At 50.9% G+C, this 26,083-nt stretch overlaps 1 protein-coding gene across 1 annotated transcript in view; it reads left to right on the forward strand.

Moving 5' to 3' along the window:
• The window catches only part of LOC144756164 (E3 ubiquitin-protein ligase TRIM39-like), a 370,969-nt gene that overhangs the window by 257,703 nt on the left and 87,183 nt on the right, over positions 1 to 26,083 (forward strand). The window contains exon 6 of the mRNA XM_078645744.1: positions 5,381 to 5,407. Within this exon, the coding sequence (XP_078501870.1) occupies positions 5,381 to 5,407 (27 nt within the window). The remainder of the gene's footprint in view (positions 1 to 5,380; positions 5,408 to 26,083) is intronic.

Consider the following 26,083-nt stretch of genomic DNA (forward strand, 5'->3'; position numbering starts at 1 on the left):
GTCTTGGAGTTCTTCCCTTACCGCTTCTCTTACCGCCAACGGGATGTTCCTCGCTTTGTGGGCTACCGGGACGGCGTCCACCTTGCGGATGATTTTGTGGGCGAATTTCTCCAGCTTCCCTACGGTGCCTCCAAACACTTTGGGGTATTCGCTCCTCCATTTATCCAGTCTTGGCTCTGTATCCTGGTCCGTCAGTAGTATTTGCTCCTTGCCTCCTGGATCTAGTTTGATGCCCAGGTCGCCTTGATCCAGCCATCCTAGGACCGACGGGCCCCTCTCCGAAACATAGAGCTTGCATCGTGCCGACCGTCCCCGGAATTCGAAGGTCAGGGGCCTAAACCCCGCCATTGAAATTCGGTCTCCGTTGTACGTGACTGGGCGGATATCTAGTCTCTCCAGTTCCGGGCCGAGGCGTGGTGCAAATTTCTCCTCCCACACTGCTCTCTGGATGATGGTGAAGGGTGACCCTGTGTCTGCCACCACGTTGATCTTGACCCCGCCAATGGCCATTTCCAAGACCGGTTTCATCGTACGTCTTCCTTCTCTGTCCAGGACCTTACCCTCTGTGCTCAGAACCTGGTCCTCGATGTAGATCACCGTGACCTCTTCTGCTTCGGCCCGATCTTCATTGCTCTGATCTACACACCTCACCATACTCTTGGAGGCCTTCTTCCTGCAAACCTTCTCGTAGTGGCCAATTATTCCACAATACGCGCACTTGGCACGAAATGTGGGGCACTTCCGATCATGTGCTTCGTGCGACCAGCTTCCGCACCTGTAGCATGACTTCCTGTTGCTCCCCGCTTGTCTTCCTGCCGTGCTTGCATTGCTTTGCCACTTGTGGGGCCCCCTTTCCGTTGGTTTCCGGTTCTGATACTCTCTGCGAGATCCTTCCTCCTCCACCTTGTTCACCATCGTGCTGGGCGCCATTTCCTTCTTCGTCACTTCTGCACACCGACGGGCTAGCTCCGCTCTTTTCACAATGACTAACACCTCTTTCAGTGTGGTGTCTCCGCTCGCCCATAGCTTGTCCTGCACTGTCGTGCACGTGGTGTGCATCACCACCTGGTCCTTGATGAACTCATCTTCCCAGTTGGCGTATTTGCACGTGGCTGCCAGTCGTTTCAGTGCCGCTACGTACTCCTCCACTGTTTCTCCTTGCTTCTGCTTCCTCTGTTGGAAGTTAAACCTGTCCACCGACACGCACACTGCCGGTCTAAAGTGTTCATTGAGGTCCTCGAGCGCCTGCGCGTACACATCATCGTCTGTGGATGTTCTCTGTTTCGGAACTAAGCTTTTGTATATCCGGAGACCTTCCGGGCCTAGGTTAAGTAGCAAGATGCGCTTCTTCCTCTGGGGTTTGAACTCTTCCTCGTTCTCATCTTCCAGGACACCTATGAAATTGTCTATGTACTCTCTCCAGTCCTCCCATTTCATGAGAGGTTTTCCTGGCCTGGGTAAGAACTGCACCGGTGCCGTCGCATAACCTGCTTGCGCGCTCATCTTCTCTCTCTTTACTGCAGTTAGCGTTCCTCCTTGGCTGCGGGGACTCCCTGGTGTGTCGTCTTGTCCTTCTTCACTCGTTGGGGCTCGGGGACTGTCTGTGTCGGCCCCCTCGGGTCCCTGTGCGTTCTCCAGCGCGCGTTCCCTGGGTCTACTGTTCACCACGTGGGTCTATGTCCTTTATCCTGCCCTGTTTCTTGGTGCCTGGGTCTGTCCCCTTCTTTCACTCCTGTGCGCCACACCCTCCGGTGTGTAGGGCTCTGCCACGCTCTTTGGGGTACCTGTTGTCCTGTTCCCGGGTGGTCCTGCTCCTTTATCCCTTGTGTGGTGATCCTGGAGTCTCTGGTGCTTCCTCGTCACCTTGGGGTCGAGTCGGTGGTCCTGCCTTGTTGGGGGGTCTTCATCCCACCCTCGTCGCCATTGTAATGTGGCAGGTACACATTAAAGATGACTCTGGAGCCAGGCTGGGTTAACTTCTTATTTATTATATATTCTCCCAAAGAGCGCCGAGCCTCTGCTTCGGCGCCGTCTCTCCCCGCTCTCTTTCGCGCCTCTCGCGCTCCTGGCACGCCTACTGCGCGCGCAGCCAATCCTGGCCGACGCACGTCACGTCGCCGACGTGCCGTGCATAAACTAGACTGTCTCTACACAGCTGTGTCACTATTTTAATGCCATTATGTCAAAGGTCATTCAGCAGCCCCTTCTCTAACATCACGAGGTTCAAAAATAAATGTGCTCTCACTACCTGTAATGTCATCAGCAGCTGAATGTTTGGATGATGTCACTTCCGGTACTCTTGGCATATTGGTGAATCTACGCCAGTGACTAGTGCGCGTGAAGTCTGGAACGAAATGAAAGAACACAAGTGCTTTGAATCGGAAACAGAGGTTTTAATGCCCGCCTGAACGTAGAGAAAGCGGGCCGTAATGATTCTTGGCTGTGGAACAAACAGAGTCAGAGTTGTATCAAGACTAGCTTGAGACATCTGCAGATGCTAACCCGTGCTAAGGTATGGAAAATGAAATGCACCGTTGACCGACAAAAAGTAACACATTTTGCAGCAATTCCCATTGGCTTCGCAGACAGCAAAGTTGTTCTGTCACACCCTCACCTTCACCTTCTTTGATAGGGCAGGATTATTAAAATACATAAAGAATCGGCACCCCGATGATCATGTATTACATTTTAATGCTGTCCATGTCTGTTTATGCCCCTTCCAAAGTTTACCAGCCGCCACTGCTACGGCAAGTGATGCGTGACTTCAGTTCCCATAAATAATAAGGACATTGCACTACATCTCTCAGATAGTCTTGAAGCCAGATTTAGAGGTGGGCGGCCCCATGACTCTCCGTTCAGCAGCTCACCTCGTTCTTGAGCAGAAGAACTGTGGATAAAGCTCCCGGCGTATGGTGGATATTATTCATTGTTCATTGGATTTATTTCCCTTAAAGTGGGAACTTCTCTGGGGCCCGTTAATCCTTAAGTTATCAACTTCTAGCCTGATGCATGAAAGAATTTCACACTCACAAAGCCTACAGTGCACCGTATCTCTGGCCTTAGTGCCAGGTGTGGTGTGCCAATGGTTGCACAGAGTGACTTGGAGGATTGACCCTTCGAGGCCTCCCAGATGGACCTGAGCAAGTGTTAGAGGGGCCCAAACTGACACATTCCTTCCTGGTTGTTGACTTCTATATAGACGTCTAGAGGATGCACAGAGAGGCTGACGGTTGTTCAAGAGTCGTACAGGAGATACACTTCTGTTGAACATTGAGAAAACCCTCAGCCGTTATCTAGTGAATCTGAGGAGTGCCATGTCTTGCAGAGTCCCTAAAAGATCTTCCGGGGCCCTTCTTTTGGATTTACTCACTCATTTGCAATGTTCTAGTCCACCTGTACTTGCGTGTTGTGGCTGTAAAAAGTACACATCAACCTTGTTCCTCATGTTCTTGGAGTCTGAGTCCTAATTCTTTTAGGAGTTTCTGTTTGTTTATCTCCCAGGTCATGCAGTCCCACCTGTTGTTCTGGGGTGACCTCCATGGGGCCCTGTACCAGGGTTTGGGGCTTCTGTTTTTCTGTCCTGTTGAGGTAAATGACTGGACAGGTGATTCCTGTTCTGATTTTGGTACTGTTCTTCAGTCATATCCCTGGTACTACTTGTTTTATCCTTCAGTAATTTTTGTCTGGCTGTATTGGGAGGATGTAGCTCATCAGTGCTGATGTGATATGCGGTGTACTGCTTACCCGTTACAGAGCTCCCTCGCTGCTTCCTAGCCTCTTTTTGCCATCTGGTCACTCGAAGCCTTCTTGACTTTCTTCTGTGGAAAACTGGGCAGTTGTAATTGATGGCTGCTGCAGTTTGTACCAGTAATGTTCGGCTGGGCAGCATTGAGTCTTGCTCACTGACATGCAGTTACTTCAGAGACCGCTTTAGTTTAGTTCTGCTGCCTATCGGTCCTGATTGGTGCCTTCCGACCTGGAGGCAGGTAACCTCAAAAGGTTCACTCCCCTGTCTGCCGTGTGCTTCACCTGTGGATGTATGGTGTATTAGACATTCAGAGTTCAGGTTGCTTTTTAGTAAGAGTTTGATCGATGATCTTCTACACAGTTGCATCTTTCACAATCTATTTCCTGTCTGTCAGTGCCATGGATAGGTTGGTTAGATAACTTACTTCCTCTCCTCAGACCTGTCTTCATGGTGTACTGCTTGAGTATTGATTCATGAGCCGAAGGATCTGCAGGGCCCTTGCCTTACATGAAAAAGTTATTTTTAGTTACAATCTTTCTGGTGGCTGCTGTATCTACATGCAGATTTCTTATCAATCCCCCTGTGATGGAGGAGTACTACAGTTGTGATTTTGTGCATTTCTTTAAGTTTGTTAGGTTTGTCCCTGCCTCTGAGGGCCGAAAACTGATTTCAGCTTGCTAGGTGGCACCATACACAGCTCTGTGACTTCTCTGTGATAACAGGGTTGACAGTGAGCCATGGTGCCACTTTTGGCGCCAGAAGCCTGTTGCAAATTTTTTAGATCCAATCTGGCACCTGGGGAAGACTCATAAGGTGAGGAATCTGTAGGTAGGTAGAGTATCCACCAGATAGATAGTTGCCAAAAGCAAGTAACATTTTCTTCAGGCTCTGAGGAAGTTTAAGGAGGCTGAGCTTTTCTTCAAGTGGTGCCCTAGGGAGGACGAAGAAAGCAGCTGCTTAGTGTCTTAGTCTACTCTGATATCTTGTGCCCACGCTGTGGGGAATTGTCATAAACCTCTATGGCACCAGGCCAGGACCGTGGTACATTGTTAGCTGCACCTGCCGGTCAGTTGGGCAGAGAAACTGTGTGTCTACTCCTGTCATCCCAGACACCAGTTAGGAAATCCATTCTCATATGCTTGATAGGTTATGTACTTCAGGACATCAGAAGCATGTATAATCTCAGAACTACATAAAAAGATACCTTTGTGCATATTTAATATTTTGTGTACTGCAATTGTAGAACGTCGGATACAGGATACAGTCTTCAGATTAGACTTGCCACCGTCACTTCACTTATCTGTATGCGGTTCACTGTGAAATACCGAAAAGCAGCACACAGCACTATACAAAACTCACTATAAAGGTTTATTCACGTAAGGAAAGAGCCTAATAAGAATATAATTAGACTAGTTTACCTTTATGGATAAATTTAGATTATGAATAGACTAAGGGATTGGGAGATGTAGAAGTTAGGGAATAAAGTATTGGTTAGGGGTAATTCCCTTTTTTAGTTAATTAGATTTCAGAACATTTCCACATAAAGTATATCTTTCTAATTGTAAACCCTGATTGTCGATCCTAATTTGTGTATTTTCCATACTGTTTTAATTTCCTTTATTTTTCTCCTAGAATCGAGATGGGCTCGCCGCTTTGCAGGTAACTACATATTGTCCTTCTTTTTGGTTTCCTCACTTGTTAATTCTATTTCATTTATTCGTGTTATGTGAGTGTTTTCAAGGAGCTGCATGTAAGAGTCTCTCTGTGCATTCATTTTTATATCATTCAATTATTAACAATGTGCAGCATGTCTGAGGGTCTCTGTTGTTAGTCAGATGGACTCTTCTTTCTTGCTTTGGTATTATTCGTGCTTTGGCAATAGAGCACATCAGAGCACACAGCAGCTCTTTGGGAGAGAACAGACAATGAGCGCTGCTGCAAAGGTCTGTAACTCTGCTGTGGTCTGTGCCATGGCTGCGGGGATCTGTACTTCTGCTAGGATAGGCAGTATTGCTAAGGACTTTACCACTGCTGGAATCTGCACCCCTGCTGGGATCAGCAGTACTGCTGTGGTCTGTGCCACTGCTAGGATCTTCCACTCTTCTGGGATTTGTAGCTCAGCTGGTGTTGGCAGGGGCGGCTACTCCATGAGAGTAGAGGAGCATCGCCTGCTAAAACAACAAACATTGGCATAGCCAATAGGTCTCTGTTGTACATAGCTTTTCCCTATCTGTCCTCTCCCTGCATGCTCTGGCTCCAACCTTCTAGACTGCTTGCATAGTTCTCTCTGTGTCACTGTCTGCCATTCCATTCTGTGGCAGTTACTACCTGGCCAGATGAGGTTACGGTCCTGTTACTTTTCTGTCTGCTGTATTAAACTGCTTACCTGCAACCTTACCGGATTTGGAGTCTTCTTTCGATATACAACATTTTGGCGACTTCAGGATGGGAGCATCTGGCCAAATGTTTGCTACAGCCTAAGAAAAGATTATCCTACAACAGCGATCCGTTCCTCGACGAATCCACGAGTGTCAGCGCTTTGTGTTCTCGATGTCTTCTTCTTCTGCAACCGTCTGATGTCGAGATTTTATGGATTCAACTTCCTAAAACAGCGTTTTTGTTCTTTGCCTCCGTGGTTGCTACCCACAGCGTCACAAGCCTGAGGTGCGTAGCAACGGAGTTGAACGTCACTTGTGTGTGTCCCGCGTGGCCATAGCAACGGTCTTGCTGGATCTGCTTCCACGAGCGGAGTCTCGAGCTGAGTCTCGCGCATTGACTGCGCACTACTGCACGGACCTCCGGTTGTTGCGTGGTGTCTACGCAAGGTCATTAACGTGACCTTCGTGACGACATACGCTGGCGGCCATCTTTGTTTACTTCCTCAGTCCGCTCTGTGCAGTTCATCAGTCCGATGCGAGCAGTTCGCTCGAGTGGTTCATTTCAAGTTAAAGTCGTTGGCACGCAACGTTTCCACACAAGTAAGCACGTTATTCATTAACATTAACGCTAGGAAGTGCAGCGCCGAATCTTTTTACTGGTCAAAGTTCATAAGAATGATACGTTATTTATTAACATTTGGTGATTACTCCTAACGCTAGGAAGTGCAGCGCTGAATCTTTTTACTAGTCAAAGTCCAAAAGAATTGTACTTTCGTTGCGACACTGAACTCCCTGTGCTTGGTATTCATATTGTTTTGGCTGCTGGTCTGTAATGGCGCAATCTATAAACATCGCTCTTCCTCCTCAGTTTCTAACTGAACCTGGCAATCCTTCCACTCCTTGGGAAGACTGGGTCATTATGTTTAATGACTACATTGAAGCCTTGGATGGTGAGGGCTTCTCTGCCAAACGTAAGAAGGCCATCCTGATGACCACATTAGGCAAGGAAGGGCAAAGACTTTTTAAATATTTACCTCAAGTTCTTTCCGCCACGTCACAACCTTTGGATGAATTTGAAGAGGCCATTGCCAGACTGGAGAACAGATTTGGAAGGGAAGAAAACTTAATTCTTCAACGTTATAGGTTTTACAAAAATAAACAACTTGAGGGCGAAAGTATTGATGACTTTGTTGCTCGCCTTCGTGAGTTGTCAGTCAAATGCAACTTCGGTCAAATGGCTGACGAGCATATTAGGGATCAGTTGGTGGTACAGGTCAACAATAGAAAAATTCAGGAGCGCTTGTGGGCCGCTAAGAACCCTACTCTGAAGGTAGCAATCGAACTTGCTAAGGTGGTCGAGGAGAGCGAAAAATGTATTAAAGAGTTATCAAAATCTAGTTCGGATACCAAGGTTGCGGAAGTATCTTATAAATTAACTAATAGCGATATCAGTGATGATGAAACTGCTGCTGTTGCGATTGTCAGAAAGAAAGGTTATGTATTACAAAAGAAAAATATGTCTCAACAGCCATTCAGTAGATCACAGTCGCAACCTAGTAACAAGTTTGTGTCTAAAATGTGCTCTAGATGTGGGAGTTATTCTCATTCTTCTGATGCAAAATTTTGTTTCGCTAATAACAAAGAATGTTTAAAATGTGGTAAAATAGGCCACTTTGCAAAAGTGTGTAAGAATAGAGCCAATCAGAGAGTTACTGTGGTGTGTGATTACAATGAACTGAAGCGTGATATCAACAAAATACTGATTTTGTATGATTCAGTGTGCGCGTGTGATGAGAAGAGGGAGCGTATTATTAAAGCAAAGTTCTTAGTTGATGGAAAAAACGTTGACTTGATGGTTGACACTGGGTCCAAGTGGACTATCATTCCCTCGTCTATGTTGTATGAGGTTTGGGGTAACAAACATTTGGAGGTCTGTGACATCTTTCCATCCGGTTACCAAGGGGAAAAAATTAACCTCCTTGGTTACTTCAATGCAATGATTGTTTTCAAGAACAGGTCAACCCAGGGCAAGATTTATGTGTCTGTGGATGGTCCCGCAATACTGGGTCGTTCTCACCAGTACGATCTACACATTATCGTCAATCCCAGAGCTGATGATCCCGTTCTTGTTGTGGATGATTGTTACGTGGATGACATACTTGCCAGTCACAGTCAGGTTTTTCGTGAGGAACTGGGTGAGCTACAGGGGTACACACACAGGATACTGTTAAAAGAGGGCAGTATTCCCGTACAGCACAAAGCGCGGCGTGTTCCTTTTGCCTTGCGGGCTGAGGTCAAGGCTGTTTTAGATGAGATGTTACAGGGGGGTATTATCGAACCGATTGAAGCCTCCCCATGGGTTTCTCCTGTTGTCATCTCGCTCAAACCTGACAACAAGATTCGTTTCTGTGTGGATCTACGCTCCTTGAACAGATGTGTGGTGGCCGATATATTCCCTTTACCTAATATAGGCGAATTAGTTTCCACCCTTAAGGGAGCTAGGTTTTTCAGCAAGCTAGACCTCAAGCATGCCTATCACCAGATTCGTCTGGATGATGCCTCAAAGCATCTTACAGCTTTTATCACGGGTGAGGGAACTTTCCAGTTTACTCGCTTACCGTTTGGTTTAATCTCTGCTGCCAGTGTTTTCCAGCGCATGGTTTCTGAAGTGTTCAAGGGGCTAGATAAAATTATCTTCTTCCAAGATGACATCCTCATCTTTGGCAATACCTTGGAGGAGCACAATGATGTTTTACGCAATGCCTTAGGTAGAATTGTGGATGCGGGTCTCACGTTGCGCCGAGAGAAGTGTGCGTTCTTGGTTGAAGAGGTTGAATATCTGGGTTTCTGTCTCTCTGCTGAGGGTGTAAGGCCTAAGAAAAATCTCTTAGAAGCGATAGAGCTGGCTCCTCCTCCTGTAGATAAAGAACAACTCAGGTCCTTCATGGGGCTAATTGAGTTTTATTCTAAGTTTATCAAAGATTTTTCCTCAAAGACTGCTCCCTTAAGAGTTTTACTAAAGAAAGGGGTCAAGTTCTCTTGGACGAGTGAGCAAGAGTTTTGCTTTAACTGTATCAAAACTGAACTTAAGTCTTCAGGTGTTCTCACACCCTTTGACATTAGACGTCCTTCTATTTTGATGGTTGATGCCAGTGGTGTTGGTCTCGGAGCTGTTCTCCTCCAGAAACATAAGTGTGGTGAGAAAACTGTCGCTTTTGCCTCGAGGCCTCTGTCGACCTCTGAGGTCAACTATTCTGTTATTGAGCGAGAGGCTCTTGCGGCTGCATGGGGCGTTAACTACTTTAGAACATATCTATGGGGTTCTCGGTTTGTTCTTCGCACGGATCACAAACCCCTAGTAAATGTTTTGGCACCTGGTGGTACAGGCAAGGGCTCCCCTAGGCTGGCCAGGTTAGCTTCTCGCCTTCAGGATTACCAGTTTGAAATTGAATTTGTTCACGGCTGGAGGAATGTACAAGCCGACTGTTTATCGCGTCTCCCGGTTTCTTTTCCCAACCCCGGGGATTCCTTGTGTGAACAGGGCGATGACAAGGCTGTTGCCTCCTTACATGATGTCGTGTCTTTGTGTGAGAGTTCCTTTTCAGCTGAGGAGTGGTCCAAAGGCATGAATGATGATCATGTTTTGAAAGCTGTAGTTGATCTTGTTCTCAAGGGGGCGAGAAGAGAAAGTGCCGTGGAACCAGCTGTCAGACCCTTTCTTAAGGTTGTCAATGAGTTGTCTGTGTGTGGGAAAAATGTTCTCATGAGAGGTGATCGTTATGTTCCTCCAAGCTCTTTGAGGGGCAGGATTCTTGGTTTAGCTCATGAGGGCCATTTGGGTCAAACTTTTACTCAGCGGCGTGTAAAAGAAAATTTCTGGTGGCCCTCAATCAACAGTGATGCTGTGGATTGTGTTGTCAAATGCTCCTTGTGCATGGAAGGAGAGAAGCGTCTCAAGGTCATTGGTTCTCAATCTGTTGGCAGCATTTCCTTTAAAAGCTTGCCTTGGCACACAATATGTTTAGATTTCATTGGCCCTATGTGCGAATTGCCCGTAAATCAACGTTTTGCGGTGGTTGTTGTTGACTGTTTCTCTAAGTGGTTGACTGTACGTTTCATGAAGGAGATTACAACTGACTCCACCATTCTTTTCCTCAAGTCTGTTTTTGTGAATGAGGGTTATCCTTCAGTTCTCATTACAGATAACGGCACCCAGCTCACCTCTACCAAAATGGCTTGTTTCTTGCGTGAATGTGGTATATCTCATCACCGCACCTGTCTTTATAATCCCGAAAGCAATGGTCTGTGTGAAAGGGTCAACCGACTAGTCAAGGGTGTTATACAGATGTCAGTTGCTAGCGGGTGTTTTTCTGATGAGCGTGTACAAGAGCTGGTTTGGGCTTACCGCTCAACACCCCATGGGCAGGCTGGAAAATCCCCTTTTGAACTGATGCGAGGGCGTTCCCCTGTGTCCAAGCTAACTCCTTCCTGGTTGAGGGATGATAACAAGCTTTCTTCCCCTTCAAATATTTCCCCTCTTCCCATCTCCACTGGCGATTTGGTCAAGGTTAAGCCGGGTCGCTGCTCCAAGGGCCTTTCTAGGTTCACTGGTCCCTTCCGGGTTAAGAAAGCTTTTCCCCATTTTGTTCTTCTTGAGAATGGTGCTAAGTGGAACTACAGAAGGGTTGCCTTATATCAGAAGGAGGTCTCCAATACCCATGATTCCGATCTTATTCCTTCTGAGACAGGTTGCAGTGGCTATATGTTGTCTGCTCGACAAGACTCCGAGTCGCGTGACTCACCTGCTGTACGGGGGGAGGTGGGTGGTGGCGATGCTCCTTCGTCTGCGTGTGATGATATGCATGAGTGTTCTGATACTACCTCTGGTGTTTCTTCTTCCAATGTCTCCTCAAGGTGTCCACGTTCCCGTCATCCTCCAGCTTACTTGAGTGACTATGTTCATTAACAGCTGTTATTGTTATTTTGCTCTTTCTTTCCCTTGTTTTCATTTTGTTCCCAAAGGAGGGAGATGTGTTGTACATAGCTTTTCCCTATCTGTCCTCTCCCTGCATGCTCTGGCTCCAACCTTCTAGACTGCTTGCATAGTTCTCTCTGTGTCACTGTCTGCCATTCCATTCTGTGGCAGTTACTACCTGGCCAGATGAGGTTACGGTCCTGTTACTTTTCTGTCTGCTGTATTAAACTGCTTACCTGCAACCTTACCGGATTTGGAGTCTTCTTTCGATATACAACAGTCTCGCTTTTGGGACCTTATAAGTATTTAGTTATGCAGCACAATATCCTTGGTGCAACAACATTAACTGTTGCATGGTTAAACACTTGGAAGACCCCAAAGGCGAGACGTATTGGCTGTACCAATGCTTTTTTTTTTTTTTTTTTAAAGGACAAGCAGTGCTATCAGGCTCCGAATGCCACTTAGAGGTAGAGAGAGAGGTGTGTAGAGAGAGAGAGAGGTGTGTAGAGAAAGAGAGGTGTGTAGAGAGAGGGGTAGACACTATCAGACTGTGAACTAAGAAGTGTAAAACAAAACGGTAACAGTCCTTTTCCATCTGTGCATAAAGGATCTGGAACGATACCCAATTCTATCAGGACCGCCCCAGCCCCGCTTCCATTAAGATGTGCAACAGCTTGTCGGAAAATATGTTTTTATTGCAGAATTACAGACAGAACATCGAGAATGTCAACCATCAGCCCCGTCCTCATACAAGATACCACATTTGTCCCAAGTAGTACACAGCCCATCAGCCCACATCCCGGAGGCAGGGCGGCGTTAAATCAATGTGCAAGAGAGGACTCCCAGCTTGGTACACAGGGACGTCTGGTCAACAACACAATCCTGATTCCGCATTTTCTGTACCCTCAACAACAACTCCCCCCCCCAAACACCCCCTAGAAGGGTCGTACCCACCACCCTAACAACACTCAAGCTCAGTAGGTCCCCAGAGCCTAACCCACTCCTATTGCAACATGACAACCCGTCCGGTGAATACTCTGCGCCATCCACTTTTCCGCTCTAACAGGGCAGTCTACGTACTCCTCTATCCCCCCCTCCCTCTAACTGCTGCTAATGTGGGTGGTGATGATGTGCGTTGGACATAACAGTGCGTCGTCAAAAATGATCAAATGTTCGTGCTACTAGTTTCCTGGAACTCAGCCTCCGAGAGTCTCTCCTCCGTGTCAACCGTTAAGTGATCACACAGAGCCTGCACAATCGTTTCCCAAGCAGTAGCCGTCTCCAAGCCCTTTTCCTTCCCCAGTTTCGTGGCCTGCCGCAGTCTCAATACACTCTCGCACCTCGACCACTTCAACAACTCATTCGTCCAACGTCCCACAGCCGGGCCTTCCTTAGTTTTCCAACGCCAGGTGATCTCCCTCTGCGCTAACATAAGCCCCAAATCAATGAACTTGCTCGTGACTTTCGTTTTTGCTGTGTGGGGAAACCATAGTAGGAGGCAAGCTGCCATGTCAAATCCCACTTCCCTATCTGTAACCGCATTCAGAAGGGCGCCCACCTCGGTCCAATATGTACCCAGCTTCGGGCAACCCCACATCATGTGGTCCAGTTCAACCTCACTGGCTAGGCACCTCGGGCATGCCGCGTCTCGCACCTTAAAGTGCCGGTGGAGTTTCCCCGGAGTCAGATACGCTCTGTGCAAGAGGAAGAAATGTATTTGTTGGAACCGGGCATTCCTGCTACCCTTCCACGTCCGAGCCAGAATGTGGCCCCACTCAGAGTCCGGAATAGGTTTGCCCACACTGTCCTCCCATTTAGCTTTCAGCGCCGTGAGCGGTTCCAGCCCATCGTTCAACATCCGCGATTGGAGACAGGTCACCGCCTTGATCGTACCCGCGACCATCACCACATACTGGCAGGCCATGGTCGTGCTCGGCTCCGTCAGTCCCCTCCTCCAGTGCTTCCGTATTGCCGCAGTTACCGCCGCGTGCAGGAGATAATCCCCATCTGGGAGACCAAACTGCTCCCGGAGCACCGCAAACGGGGCCAACACCCCCTCCACAAACAGATCGCCCACCTTCTGTAGCCCCAGCTCTTCCCATGCCGCCAGCGGAGACCAATCTCCCCCATGCGGTAGAGCCGTCAGCATCCCCATGGGAATCTCCGGGGCATACGGTCGCACTGCTCGTGCTCGCCTCAGGCTCCTATTCCAACAGAGTCAGAGGGTTTTTTCTTCTAAGGTAAGCCCCCGTAACGCCAACTGCTGCTGCATAACAATGTAGGAGAGGACGTGTCTCTGGATACCCATCCCCCGGACCTGGTCAGGACCCCTAAACTCCCTAGCCACATTCTGCGTCAGAACCTGGAGTTGGGCCGCCAGATAATATAATTCAAAATCCGGCACTGCCTTCCCCTTCTCAAGTTTGGGCCGAATCATGGTGTGCAACGCCACCCTGCGTCTGCCAAGCCCCCACAGGAACTCAATAATCATCGATCGCAGATCTTGAAAAACCCGCTGCGGGATCCAGACAGGCAGGGTCCTGAAATAATACAACAGTCGAGGGAGCGCCACCATTTTCAACAGTGCTACCCGTCCTTGCACTGACAAAGGGAGAGTCGCCCAGAAGGACATGCAGCCACGCAATCCCCTGATAAACCGCCCCACATTTCCCTCCAGTAAGCTCACCGCATCATGATATATCCGGACTCCCAGGTACGTAAAGCACCTGTCTTCCCACACCACGTTCGTCGCAAGAGTAGGGCGCTGAGCATCTGCTCGCAGCGGGAAAACACAGGTCTTGTCCCAGTTCACTTTTAGCCCTGACACTTCGCCAAAGGAGGAGAGCAGCCCCATGGCCCCATGCAAGGCCACCTCCGTGTCCTCCAAATACAGCAACAGGTCGTCGGCATATAAGGAAATGTAGTGAGTAATCTCTCCGCAGCGGACTCCCAGAAAGGAATCCCCCGCCCTGGCCCGTGCCGCCAGCGGCTCCATCGCAAGAGCGAACAGAAGGGGAGAGAGCGAGCAGCCCTGCCTAGTTCCCCTACGCACCGGATAAGCAGATGATATAAGTGGCCCCACTCGCACCCTGGCCGTGGCCGACGAATATAGTACTTTCGTCCAGCGCACAAACCCGCCACCGAGTCCGAACCTCTCCAGCACCGTATCCAGGTAACACCACTCAAGGCTGTCAAAGGCTTTCTCGATATCCACTGACAGAACAGCCGACGCGCCGTCCGAGCCCAAGGCATCCTGCATTATACCGATCAACCTGCGAGTATTAGTGGCGGTGTTCCTAGTAGGGATAAACCCAGCCTGATCGCCGTGTACCAACATGGTCATATGCGGGAGCAGTCTGGTAGCCAATACGCGACTCAAGATTTTGTAGTCTACCGTCAGCATAGACAGGGGTCTGTATGACGTCACCTCCAGTGCATCCTTACCCGGTTTCAGAAGCGGGACTACCAGCGCCTCTCTCATGGAAACGGGAAGGCGCCCCAGTGTCATCGCCTCCGAGTACACCGCCAACAATCTGGGCGCCAGCACCTCCACGTATTTTGCATAAAACTCAACAGGCAGTCCATCCACCCCCGGCGTCTTGTTCCTGGCCATCTGTTTAATAGCCCCTCGGATCTCCATAAGAGTGATCGGACCCCCCAGATCCTTCGCCGGCTCCTCGTCTAGCACTGGGAGCTGTATCTCGCGTAAATAATCACTTATATCCGAGGGGCCCGCCTCCAACCGCGTATCATACAGGCCCGTGTAATACCGCTGAAAACGCTTCAAAATGGCCGTCGGTGAGTGGACCACCTCCCCCAGTTTCGGTTCTGACGCACATAATCGGGCCGCTTCTCGGCACTGGGTCAGCAATCCTTGCCAACAACGTGCCCACCTTATCCCGCTCCGCATGGACCTTTACGAGGTACAGCTTATAATCATAACATCTCAATCTCTCTGTTTCCCTTGCCACCACTTCCTTCGCTTCCATCAGTCGTTCTTGCAAATCCGGTCGTTCCGGCCTATTCCTCTCAATGTCTCTCAACACACATTCCGCTTTTCCCAAATCCTCCAGGACGGACGTCCGTACATTCGAGAAGCTACCCATGCACACACCTCGCACCACCACCTTCATGGCGTCCCACTCCAGCGATCTCGTTGCAGTCGAGCCCTCATTCTCATCAAAATACAACGTTAAGCCCTGTCTAACCGTTTCCCCAAACACCAGGTCCTCTAAAGTGTCCGGCCGTAGCCGCCAGGTAGGGATCTCAGATCTCGTCCTCTGCCATCTGATCGCCATCAACAGGGGGTTATGGTCCGAGATGGTCCTAGCAAGATACTCAGTATGGACCACCATGGCTGCCACGGGGGCGCTACACAATATAGAATCAATTCGGACATGTAGAGCGTGCAGCGCCGAATGAAAGGAATAATCTCATCAGTAGGATGTTGCATCCTCCACACATCCAGCAAACCCCACCGTTCCTGCCAGTCCCTCCTACGTTCCGACAGCTTACGTACCGGGGATTCCGCCAACGGCGGATGGGACCTATCCCACACTATATCCGTGATTGAGTTGAAGTCCCCCCCCAGGATAACGGGGCTCGCCAGAAAGTGGGCCAAGGAGCCCGAGAGGACACCAAAATATCAGGCCTGGTCAACATTAGGGGCATAAACACTACACAATACCACCTCAGAACCATGCAGCCTCCCCCTCACTGCCACATATCGACCTCCGGGGTCCACCACCCGATCCGTGACCTGGAATGGGACTCCCGCCCTGACCCATATCAGCACCCCCCTCGCAAACGCCGAATAAGAGGTCCCAAACACTTGGCCACGCCACCTTTTCTGCAATGCATCACATTCGAGTTTGGTTAAGTGTGTTTCCTGTAGCATGGCAATTTGAACACCCCGTCTCACTAGATAAGCATGCACCTTGTATCTCTTAGACATTGTTCTGAGACCCCGAACATTCCATGTTATGCACTTCACGTCAGGTAATGACCCCATCGCTGCTGTCCCTCCTCCCCTCCACTTGTATCAACCAACCCATCACATCATTGCAGCCACACCCACCCCCCCCAACACCCCAATGAACTTCCCCAACCCCACTCCCCAGGACAGGACCTAACAACGTCGCGTCAGCCTCCATCCAAACCCACAACAGTACACACATCGCACTAATCTGTGGCAGACGCCACAGGAGCCGTAAGGGCAATAGGGGGGAACTCGACACCAACCCGCGGCGGGCCAACCCACACCCCATGCCCAAGATCCCATGTGAAATTACAACAGTGTACCTGCTAGTCGCTGACCAACTGGATAAATGTTCACCATTGAAGAGCCACCATCGCACCCCCACAATTATACATTAAACAGCCCATCCGCCGTTTGCGGCGTGACCGACGGTCCCACAGAGCTGTCCGCTTCAGAAAGTTCTCCACCTGATTTGCGGCCTCCGCTTTCCGATTCCGAGTCCTCCTCCAACTCCCTGTGCTGCGAGCCCGTTATCGTCGCCATGGCAGCCAACGCTCCCCTCCGTTCCGCTGCCAACGCTTCTTCCTTCATCGCCTGCTTTAGCCTGTCGCGTTTGCGGATCCGTTGAGACTTTCGGACCTGAGTCGGCCTCTTCTTCTCCTTCCCATCCTTGTGCTGGCGGTCAGTGCCCGCCCTGTACATTTCTAGCCACGACCAGGCCTCATCAGGGGAGTGGAAAAAATGGGTCTGTCCATCCAGTATCACTCTCAGCCGGGCCGGAAAGAGCAGCGAATATTGAATACCCTCCTCTCTGAGCTCTTTCTTGACCGCAAGGAAGGTCGCTCTATTCCTCTGAACTTCCTGGGTGTAGTCCGGGAAGATTGTTACTCGGCTATTGTCCACCTGGAAGGGTCCCGCCGATCTCGCCCTCTGTATCAACAGGTCCCTGTCCCTGAAATGCAGAAGCCTGGCTACCATTGGCCGGGGGGGACGGCCCTGCATGGGAGGACGAGACGGGACCCTATGCGCCCTCTCAATGGAAAAGAAAGGGGACAAGCCTTCAGGAGCAACCGTGGACCTGAACCAGTCCTCCATATACCTCACAGCATCGTCCCCTTCGATTTTTTCCGGCAGGCCCACCACCCTGACGTTGTTCCGGCGGTTGCGACTTTCGGAATCCTCCGCTCGTTTCTCCAGCGTCGCCAGTCGGGCCAGGATATCAGAAAGTTTATGTTCCGCGGTGACCACCGCAGGCTTAAGCTCCTGAAGAAGCGATTCAGTGTCTTTCACCCGATCAGATAGTTTGGCGTGATCCGCCCTCAGGAGGCCCAGCCCCGTAGCCACCTGTCCTATGTCCTGGTGCAATGACTCTTTGGTCGCTGTAATCGCCTCCAATATACTATCTAGGCGAGCGTTCAACCTGCGTTCCTGCGCCGACGCATCCGGACATTCCTGTTGAGCGTCAGCCCCGTCCGGCCCAGCCGTCATGCCCTGACTCCGTCCGGCCGCCATGTTGCCATCCACATCCGCCATCTGAGAGAACCCACAAACGTTCGTCACAGCACTTGTGGGTGAATTGTTCCGCCTCAGTCCCAAAGCCGTAGGCCGGGATATCGTCCTATGCCAGCACAGCGCCCACGTCTGGAGCAGGCGCTCTCCACTCCACTGAGGGTCGCCCGGCGCCAAGGAGCACACACCAGTCACAAAAAATGAGCAGTGTCCACGTTCTTCCCCGGGATCAACTCATCCCCGTGTATCCTGCAGGCCCCAGCTATACTGTAGTGCTGGTACGCATCCCACTGCGCCCACGTGTATGTGGGCGGCTCTCCGCCACTCGGTGCCCCGTTGCCAGCCGACGTCGGAGGCCCAAAGGTGGAAAAGAGTGGGCCCTCGAGTCCGTCACCTCCGTGGGTCCCCCAGCGCAGTCCTCCGGTTCAGGCCCTGCGAGAGCCCCCAGCTGCGGGACGCAGCGGCCTTCGTCGTCCCCTCTGGCCGTGCACCCGAAGCGCTGGCGTGATCCCCAGGCAGCGCCGCCCCACTTCGTGCACGCAGCTCCTCCGTTGACCTCTCAGGCCCAGTCAGTGGTCGGGCGCGGCCCGGGGTCTCCCACCAAGCAGCCGCTCCACCTCAGCTTGGGGGCCCACTGCACCGCGCCGACACCCGGCAGCCGCCGGAATGACCGCCGCCTCCTCCCCTCAGTAAGCGCCAGCGATGGCCCCGTCGTCGCAGGGCAGCCCGCTCCTTTGTTCTGCGCAGCGGTGGGGGAAGGGCCACCAACCCACCAGCCGTCTATCCGCCGAGCGCTCCCCTCAGCGCGGGTGTCGCCGGCCCCTCCTGTGCGGTCAGGTCGCTGTCCCGCTGGGCGCCCGCCGGCAGCCGCTCCTCACTCACCGCCGCCAGGCAGCTCCACCAACCTCCATCACAGCAGCCCTGGGTGCCGCCGCCGCCATCTTAGGCACTGGGTCGCGATCCCTCTGGAGCTCCGCACAGGCTTTCCCCACCGCCGCAGGACCTCCGCCGGTCCCGCAACGTTCGCCTCTGCAAGTCGGGTGCGGGGGGCGATCGTTCCGGTCGTTTCGCCAGCTCCGGTGCAGGGATAAACAGGAGAAATAAGGGATCCTGGACGGAGCTCCGGGCTCACGCCGCCATCACAGTCGGCGCTCAAGCCACGCTGATGTGCAACAGCTTGTCAAGACCACATGGATTGACTTTGCTAAAGTTTATTTTATTTTTTGTGATGGATAATTGTTTACTGATTTATTTTGCCAGCATACACAGGGCACCTTGAAGCATTTGCATTTTTACTTGATTTCACTTCTACCCTTTTAAAACAAATAAATAACAACCATCACAGGTTTTCCCAGTCCCAAATCTTTTAGTTTTGCCTGTGCTGTTTTTTTAAAATTTTGGACTTTTGAAAAATAGTTCATGCATGCTAATGATAAAGCGTCACATAAGAGATTAAATGACGCATTACATTAATTGTGTCAGTTATCTAAGAGATGCATCAAACACATCTCTACATATCAGGGAGCATGAGATGTGTGAATAAGTCAAATTTGGCACGAAGGAAAATGGGGAGACCACAATGACACACTGGACTTCCACAAAGCGTCTCAATAGGATCCCTGTTTGTAATTTTTAGCCAATCGACTATATCATTATCAAGCCAGCTCTTAATAAAATTATTGTATTTCGATCCACCTGATATTTAATAAAAAAAGCAGGCACAAATAAATCTTGGTACAGGCTCCATCAGCGTCACTCAAGGCGAAAGTTGTTTGTCATTCACTCACGGTCATTATTGCCGTGGCTAAGGTTGTGATTGCAAGTCAACGCACAAGGGCACCATTGCCATATGAATATTTATTTTAATAAAATAAAATTGGAAGGATAGTTCTAACTGGCGAAATTTATGACAAAAACAGGTATGAGAAGCACAAGCGGTAGAGCACGCTAATTTGAGTTTTGCTACAATTCAATTATTATTATTTTTTGCACGTGTTGTAACAATTAGTAAATGTTGATGCATTGACCTTACCGATCAACACTGACACCTATGTATAGCTATCCACTTGGTAGGCATTATAGGGTGGGTTGGCTGTTAGTAATTTAAACAAGACGCGCGGCTGCAAGACGCGCTCTGTGGTTGGGGAGGGGCGGAGCAAAGCTCTTGGGAGAGCAAGCAAAAAAAAAGGAGGCGAGTGGTGCGCGTGTGACGGCAAAAGTCAAAGCAGGCTGGGGAGTGGTGTGCGATGTGTGCGCACCGTGCCGAGAGAGGAAAGCCAGATGGCGCCTCTGCTCATCATTGTGCGCGTAACCGCACGCTCCATGCAGCCAAAAGCATGTGCTCATCATTGTGCACCTAACCGCACGCTCCATGCAGCCAAAAGCATGTGGTCGGACTTTTAAAAGCCCACACAGTAAATGTCTTGCCAGAGCAGCTAATGTCCTGGCTTAGGCGAGATTTTAAAATGGGCCAGAGCAGGTGAAAAATAAAATGGTAACAAAGTTTATTTAATTCCATTTAATTTTTTCCGTAACCCATTCTGAACCTAGTGTTGAGTGGGGTCAGAGCTGCTGAGTGGCAGCAGGGGGCTGTGCAAATATGTTTGAATTGCGCATGTCCCTTTGGCTGGCCGTCTTACAATGGCCAGCCAGGCATGCGCATTTTTAACTTCTGTAACCTAGCTGTCTTAGTCTGCTGGGTTAGAGAAAGCACAGGCCTCCAGTGATCTTAGGAGCACTGAGAGGCTACTCTTTCCAATCCTGATGGTTCTCTCATGCTGTTTAACAGCATGAGAGCAGCACCAGGATTGGGTAGTGCAGGTTCCTTGGTCCGAAGCTTCTAGGAGAGAAGACAACCGGACAAGGAGGACGTTGTGCAGCATGTCAGAAAGGTAAGTGTCCTTTTTAAAAATTAATTAAATATCACGCGTATTTTGTCCTTCCCACCACTCTAAATAGATGTCAGAGGGTGGGGGGTATAACTGAATGCCGATGGAGTGAGCAGCTTTACTTGGGCAATTCCCATTCAGTGCCATCATGCAGAAATATACCCAGCCCCCGGGGACCCTAACTGACCCCTGAGGATAACGCTGCACAGGGGAGATGGGCAGTGCTACTGCCAGTCATAACCACAGCCTAAAAGATACAGCTCAAGATGGCAATGGCAACGCATTGCTGAGACCTCGAGAGGATCACAGATCCACTGCTAAGGCCTCACGCCTAGTTACTGACTAGGGGTGCATGTTGCTGAGCACCCACACCGCCCCCCCGCCGACCATGGCGAGTCCCTTATTTACACTGCGGTAGATGGCCTGGACCCTCGATATAGAGCCCTGCTGCTGGAGGTGGCCAGGTGGAGGGGCAGTGATGAGAAACTGCACATGCCAGACTGAAAGAGGTACCTGGGAGAGAGAGACCCCTGGAGGTACCTGAGGTCGGGAGAACAGAGGCAGAGGTCCGGCTTCTAGCCCTGGTGAGAACCATGATTATGGTTCCAACTGCAGCGGAAGCTGAGGTGCAGCACTGCCTCCTGTTTCCCGACTAGGCGTGATCCTACTGGAAGGAAAGAAGGCTGCTGTCCTGTCCACAGCTGAGAGAGGGGATGAGTGCATGTTTGGGCCAGGACTGCTTGGCCTGCGTATCAGCATGAGCCCTAGTGGCGAAAGGGCAGATGGTGGGAAGGAGCCCTCATGGAATGGAGGTAGGGTGAGAGTATAGTTTTATATGAGGTGTTACAAATTTAGACAGTGCCCACGATAAATGTTAATACCTCTGTTCTGCTGGGCTTTTGAAGATCTTAGCCTGTAGGAATAACTGGGCTATAATCTACACCGCAATGCAGGATTGAGTGACTGCCTGCGTTATACTTAGGAGGACCTATAGATAAGATGCCACATGGTACCTGGGGCCAAAGGGCTGATTGAGAACTGTACATTCCATAGGGTTCTACTGGCGCCAAGCCACGGGGATCAGTTGGACAATACGAGAACTGACATAATTAGTACCAGCAGCCTGCGCTGCAATAAAATGAGGCCCTGTGGCTGACTGACAAACTGGCCCCACTGGGACCCATGTGAGGTGTCAGCTCTGCGGTCCCCTGGTCTGACACAGGACCCTGAGAAGTGTTAAGAGTGGCTGATTTGCATGGACATCTGCTACCTGATACTGATAATTAGATTACCCACATTTCCGATAGCTGAATATTGCGTTCCTGTGTAGGAGAAGAATGTGTACCCTTTGCTGCCCCGGCGCTGCAACCTTTCCCTTGTGAAGGATCCTAGTGATTGATGGCCTCGGACAAAACCTCCTGCAGGAGAGACCCGGACCCTGAAGGGGGCCAATGGATGTGTTCCGGATGACGAACGAGCCCCAGACAGCCGATAAAGACCCCTCGCTGTATGAGATACTTCAGGCAATCGCAGCATCAAGAACAGTGTTTGAATCTGAAATTGACAGCCTAAGCTCTGATCTGGGCCTTTATTTGATGACCATAAACACCTGGTGTAGGGAGTTACCACTACTGAACCATCAATGGCAGAAATCCTGGCTACACTTGCCATGATAACAGGGCGAATAACAGGGCGAATACCCACAAAGGTCTGTAACTCTGCTGTGGTCTGTGCCATGGCTGCGGGGATCTGTACTTCTGCTAGGATAGGCAGTATTGCTAAGGACTTTACCACTGCTGGAATCTGCACCCCTGCTGGGATCAGCAGTACTGCTGTGGTCTGTGCCACTGCTAGGATCTTCCACTCTTCTGGGATTTGTAGCTCAGCTGGTGTTGGCAGGGGCGGCTACTCCATGAGAGTAGAGGAGCATCGCCTGCTAAAACAACAAACATTGGCATAGCCAATAGGTCTCGCTTTTGGGACCTTATAAGTATTTAGTTATGCAGCACAATATCCTTGGTGCAACAACATTAACTGTTGCATGGTTAAACACTTGGAAGACCCCAAAGGCGAGACGTATTGGCTGTACCAATGCTTTTTTTTTTTTTTTTAAAGGACAAGCAGTGCTATCAGGCTCCGAATGCCACTTAGAGGTAGAGAGAGAGGTGTGTAGAGAGAGAGAGAGGTGTGTAGAGAAAGAGAGGTGTGTAGAGAGAGGGGTAGACACTATCAGACTGTGAACTAAGAAGTGTAAAACAAAACGGTAACAGTCCTTTTCCATCTGTGCATAAAGGATCTGGAACGATACCCAATTCTATCAGGACCGCCCCAGCCCCGCTTCCATTAAGATGTGCAACAGCTTGTCGGAAAATATGTTTTTATTGCAGAATTACAGACAGAACATCGAGAATGTCAACCATCAGCCCCGTCCTCATACAAGATACCACATTTGTCCCAAGTAGTACACAGCCCATCAGCCCACATCCCGGAGGCAGGGCGGCGTTAAATCAATGTGCAAGAGAGGACTCCCAGCTTGGTACACAGGGACTTCTGGTCAACAACACAATCCTGATTCCGCATTTTCTGTACCCTCAACAACAACTCCCCCCCCAAACACCCCCTAGAAGGGTCGTACCCACCACCCTAACAACACTCAAGCTCAGTAGGTCCCCAGAGCCTAACCCGCTCCTATTGCAACATGACAACCCGTCCGGTGAATACTCTGCGCTATCCACTTTTCCGCTCTAACAGGGCAGTCTACGTACTCCTCTATCCCCCCTCCCTCTAACTGCTGCTAATGTGGGTGGTGATGATGTGCGTTGGACATAACAGTGCGTCGTCAAAAATGATCAAATGTTCGTGCTACTAGTTTCCTGGAACTCAGCCTCCGAGAGTCTCTCCTCCGTGTCAACCGTTAAGTGATCACACAGAGCCTGCACAATCGTTTCCCAAGCAGTAGCCGTCTCCAAGCCCTTTTCCTTCCCCAGTTTCGTGGCCTGCCGCAGTCTCAATACACTCTCGCACCTCGACCACTTCAACAACTCATTCGTCCAACGTCCCACAGCCGGGCCTTCCTTAGTTTTCCAACGCCAGGTGATCTCCCTCTGCGCTAACATAAGCCCCAAATCAATGAACTTGCTCGTGACTTTCGTTTTTGCTGTGTGGGGAAACCATAGTAGGAGGCAAGCTGCCATGTCAAATCCCACTTCCCTATCTGTAACCGCATTCAGAAGGGCGCCCACCTCGGTCCAATATGTACCCAGCTTCGGGCAACCCCACATCATGTGGTCCAGTTCAACCTCACTGGCTAGGCACCTCGGGCATGCCGCGTCTCGCACCTTAAAGTGCCGGTGGAGTTTCCCCGGAGTCAGATACGCTCTGTGCAAGAGGAAGAAATGTATTTGTTGGAACCGGGCATTCCTGCTACCCTTCCACGTCCGAGCCAGAATGTGGCCCCACTCAGAGTCCGGAATAGGTTTGCCCACACTGTCCTCCCATTTAGCTTTCAGCGCCGTGAGCGGTTCCAGCCCATCGTTCAACATCCGCGATTGGAGACAGGTCACCGCCTTGATCGTACCCGCGACCATCACCACATACTGGCAGGCCATGGTCGTGCTCGGCTCCGTCAGTCCCCTCCTCCAGTGCTTCCGTATTGCCGCAGTTACCGCCGCGTGCAGGAGATAATCCCCATCTGGGAGACCAAACTGCTCCCGGAGCACCGCAAACGGGGCCAACACCCCCTCCACAAACAGATCGCCCACCATCTGTAGCCCCAGCTCTTCCCATGCCGCCAGCGGAGACCAATCTCCCCCATGCGGTAGAGCCGTCAGCATCCCCATGGGAATCTCCGGGGCATACGGTCGCACTGCTCGTGCTCGCCTCAGGCTGCTATTCCAACAGAGTCAGAGGGTTTTTTCTTCTAAGGTAAGCCCCCGTAACGCCAACTGCTGCTGCATAACAATGTAGGAGAGGACGTGTCTCTGGATACCCATCCCCCGGACCTGGTCAGGACCCCTAAACTCCCTAGCCACATTCTGCGTCAGAACCTGGAGTTGGGCCGCCAGATAATATAATTCAAAATCCGGCACTGCCTTCCCCTTCTCAAGTTTGGGCCGAATCATGGTGTGCAACGCCACCCTGCGTCTGCCAAGCCCCCACAGGAACTCAATAATCATCGATCGCAGATCTTGAAAAACCCGCTGCGGGATCCAGACAGGCAGGGTCCTGAAATAATACAACAGTCGAGGGAGCGCCACCATTTTCAACAGTGCTACCCGTCCTTGCACTGACAAAGGGAGAGTAGCCCAGAAGGACATGCAGCCACGCAATCCCCTGATAAACCGCCCCACATTTCCCTCCAGTAAGCTCACCGCATCATGATATATCCGGACTCCCAGGTACGTAAAGCACCTGTCTTCCCACACCACGTTCGTCGCAAGAGTAGGGCGCTGAGCATCTGCTCGCAGCGGGAAAACACAGGTCTTGTCCCAGTTCACTTTTAGCCCTGACACTTCGCCAAAGGAGGAGAGCAGCCCCATGGCCCCATGCAAGGCCACCTCCGTGTCCTCCAAATACAGCAACAGGTCGTCGGCATATAAGGAAATGTAGTGAGTAATCTCTCCGCAGCGGACTCCCAGAAAGGAATCCCCCGCCCTGGCCCGTGCCGCCAGCGGCTCCATCGCAAGAGCGAACAGAAGGGGAGAGAGCGAGCAGCCCTGCCTAGTTCCCCTACGCACCGGATAAGCAGATGATATAAGTGGCCCCACTCGCACCCTGGCCGTGGCCGACGAATATAGTACTTTCGTCCAGCACACAAACCCGCCACCGAGTCCGAACCTCTCCAGCACCGTATCCAGGTAACACCACTCAAGGCTGTCGAAGGCTTTCTCGATATCCACTGACAGAACAGCCGACGCGCCGTCCGAGCCCAAGGCATCCTGCATTATACCGATCAACCTGCGAGTATTAGTGGCGGTGTTCCTAGTAGGGATAAACCCAGCCTGATCGCCGTGTACCAACATGGTCATATGCGGGAGCAGTCTGGTAGCCAATACGCGACTCAAGATTTTGTAGTCTACCGTCAGCATAGACAGGGGTCTGTATGACGTCACCTCCAGTGCATCCTTACCCGGTTTCAGAAGCGGGACTACCAGCGCCTCTCTCATGGAAACGGGAAGGCGCCCCAGTGTCATCGCCTCCGAGTACACCGCCAACAATCTGGGCGCCAGCACCTCCACGTATTTTGCATAAAACTCAACAGGCAGTCCATCCACCCCCGGCGTCTTGTTCCTGGCCATCTGTTTAATAGCCCCTCGGATCTCCATAAGAGTGATCGGACCCCCCAGATCCTTCGCCGGCTCCTCGTCTAGCACTGGGAGCTGTATCTCGCGTAAATAATCACTTATATCCGAGGGGCCCGCCTCCAACCGCGTATCATACAGGCCCGTGTAATACCGCTGAAAACGCTTCAAAATGGCCGTCGGTGAGTGGACCACCTCCCCCAGTTTCGGTTCTGACGCACATAATCGGGCCGCTTCTCGGCACTGGGTCAGCAATCCTTGCCAACAACGTGCCCACCTTATCCCGCTCCGCATGGACCTTTACGAG

The sequence above is a fragment of the Lissotriton helveticus genome, chromosome 5_1 (assembly GCF_964261635.1).
Source record: "Lissotriton helveticus chromosome 5_1, aLisHel1.1, whole genome shotgun sequence".
NCBI lineage: Eukaryota > Metazoa > Chordata > Amphibia > Caudata > Salamandridae > Lissotriton > Lissotriton helveticus.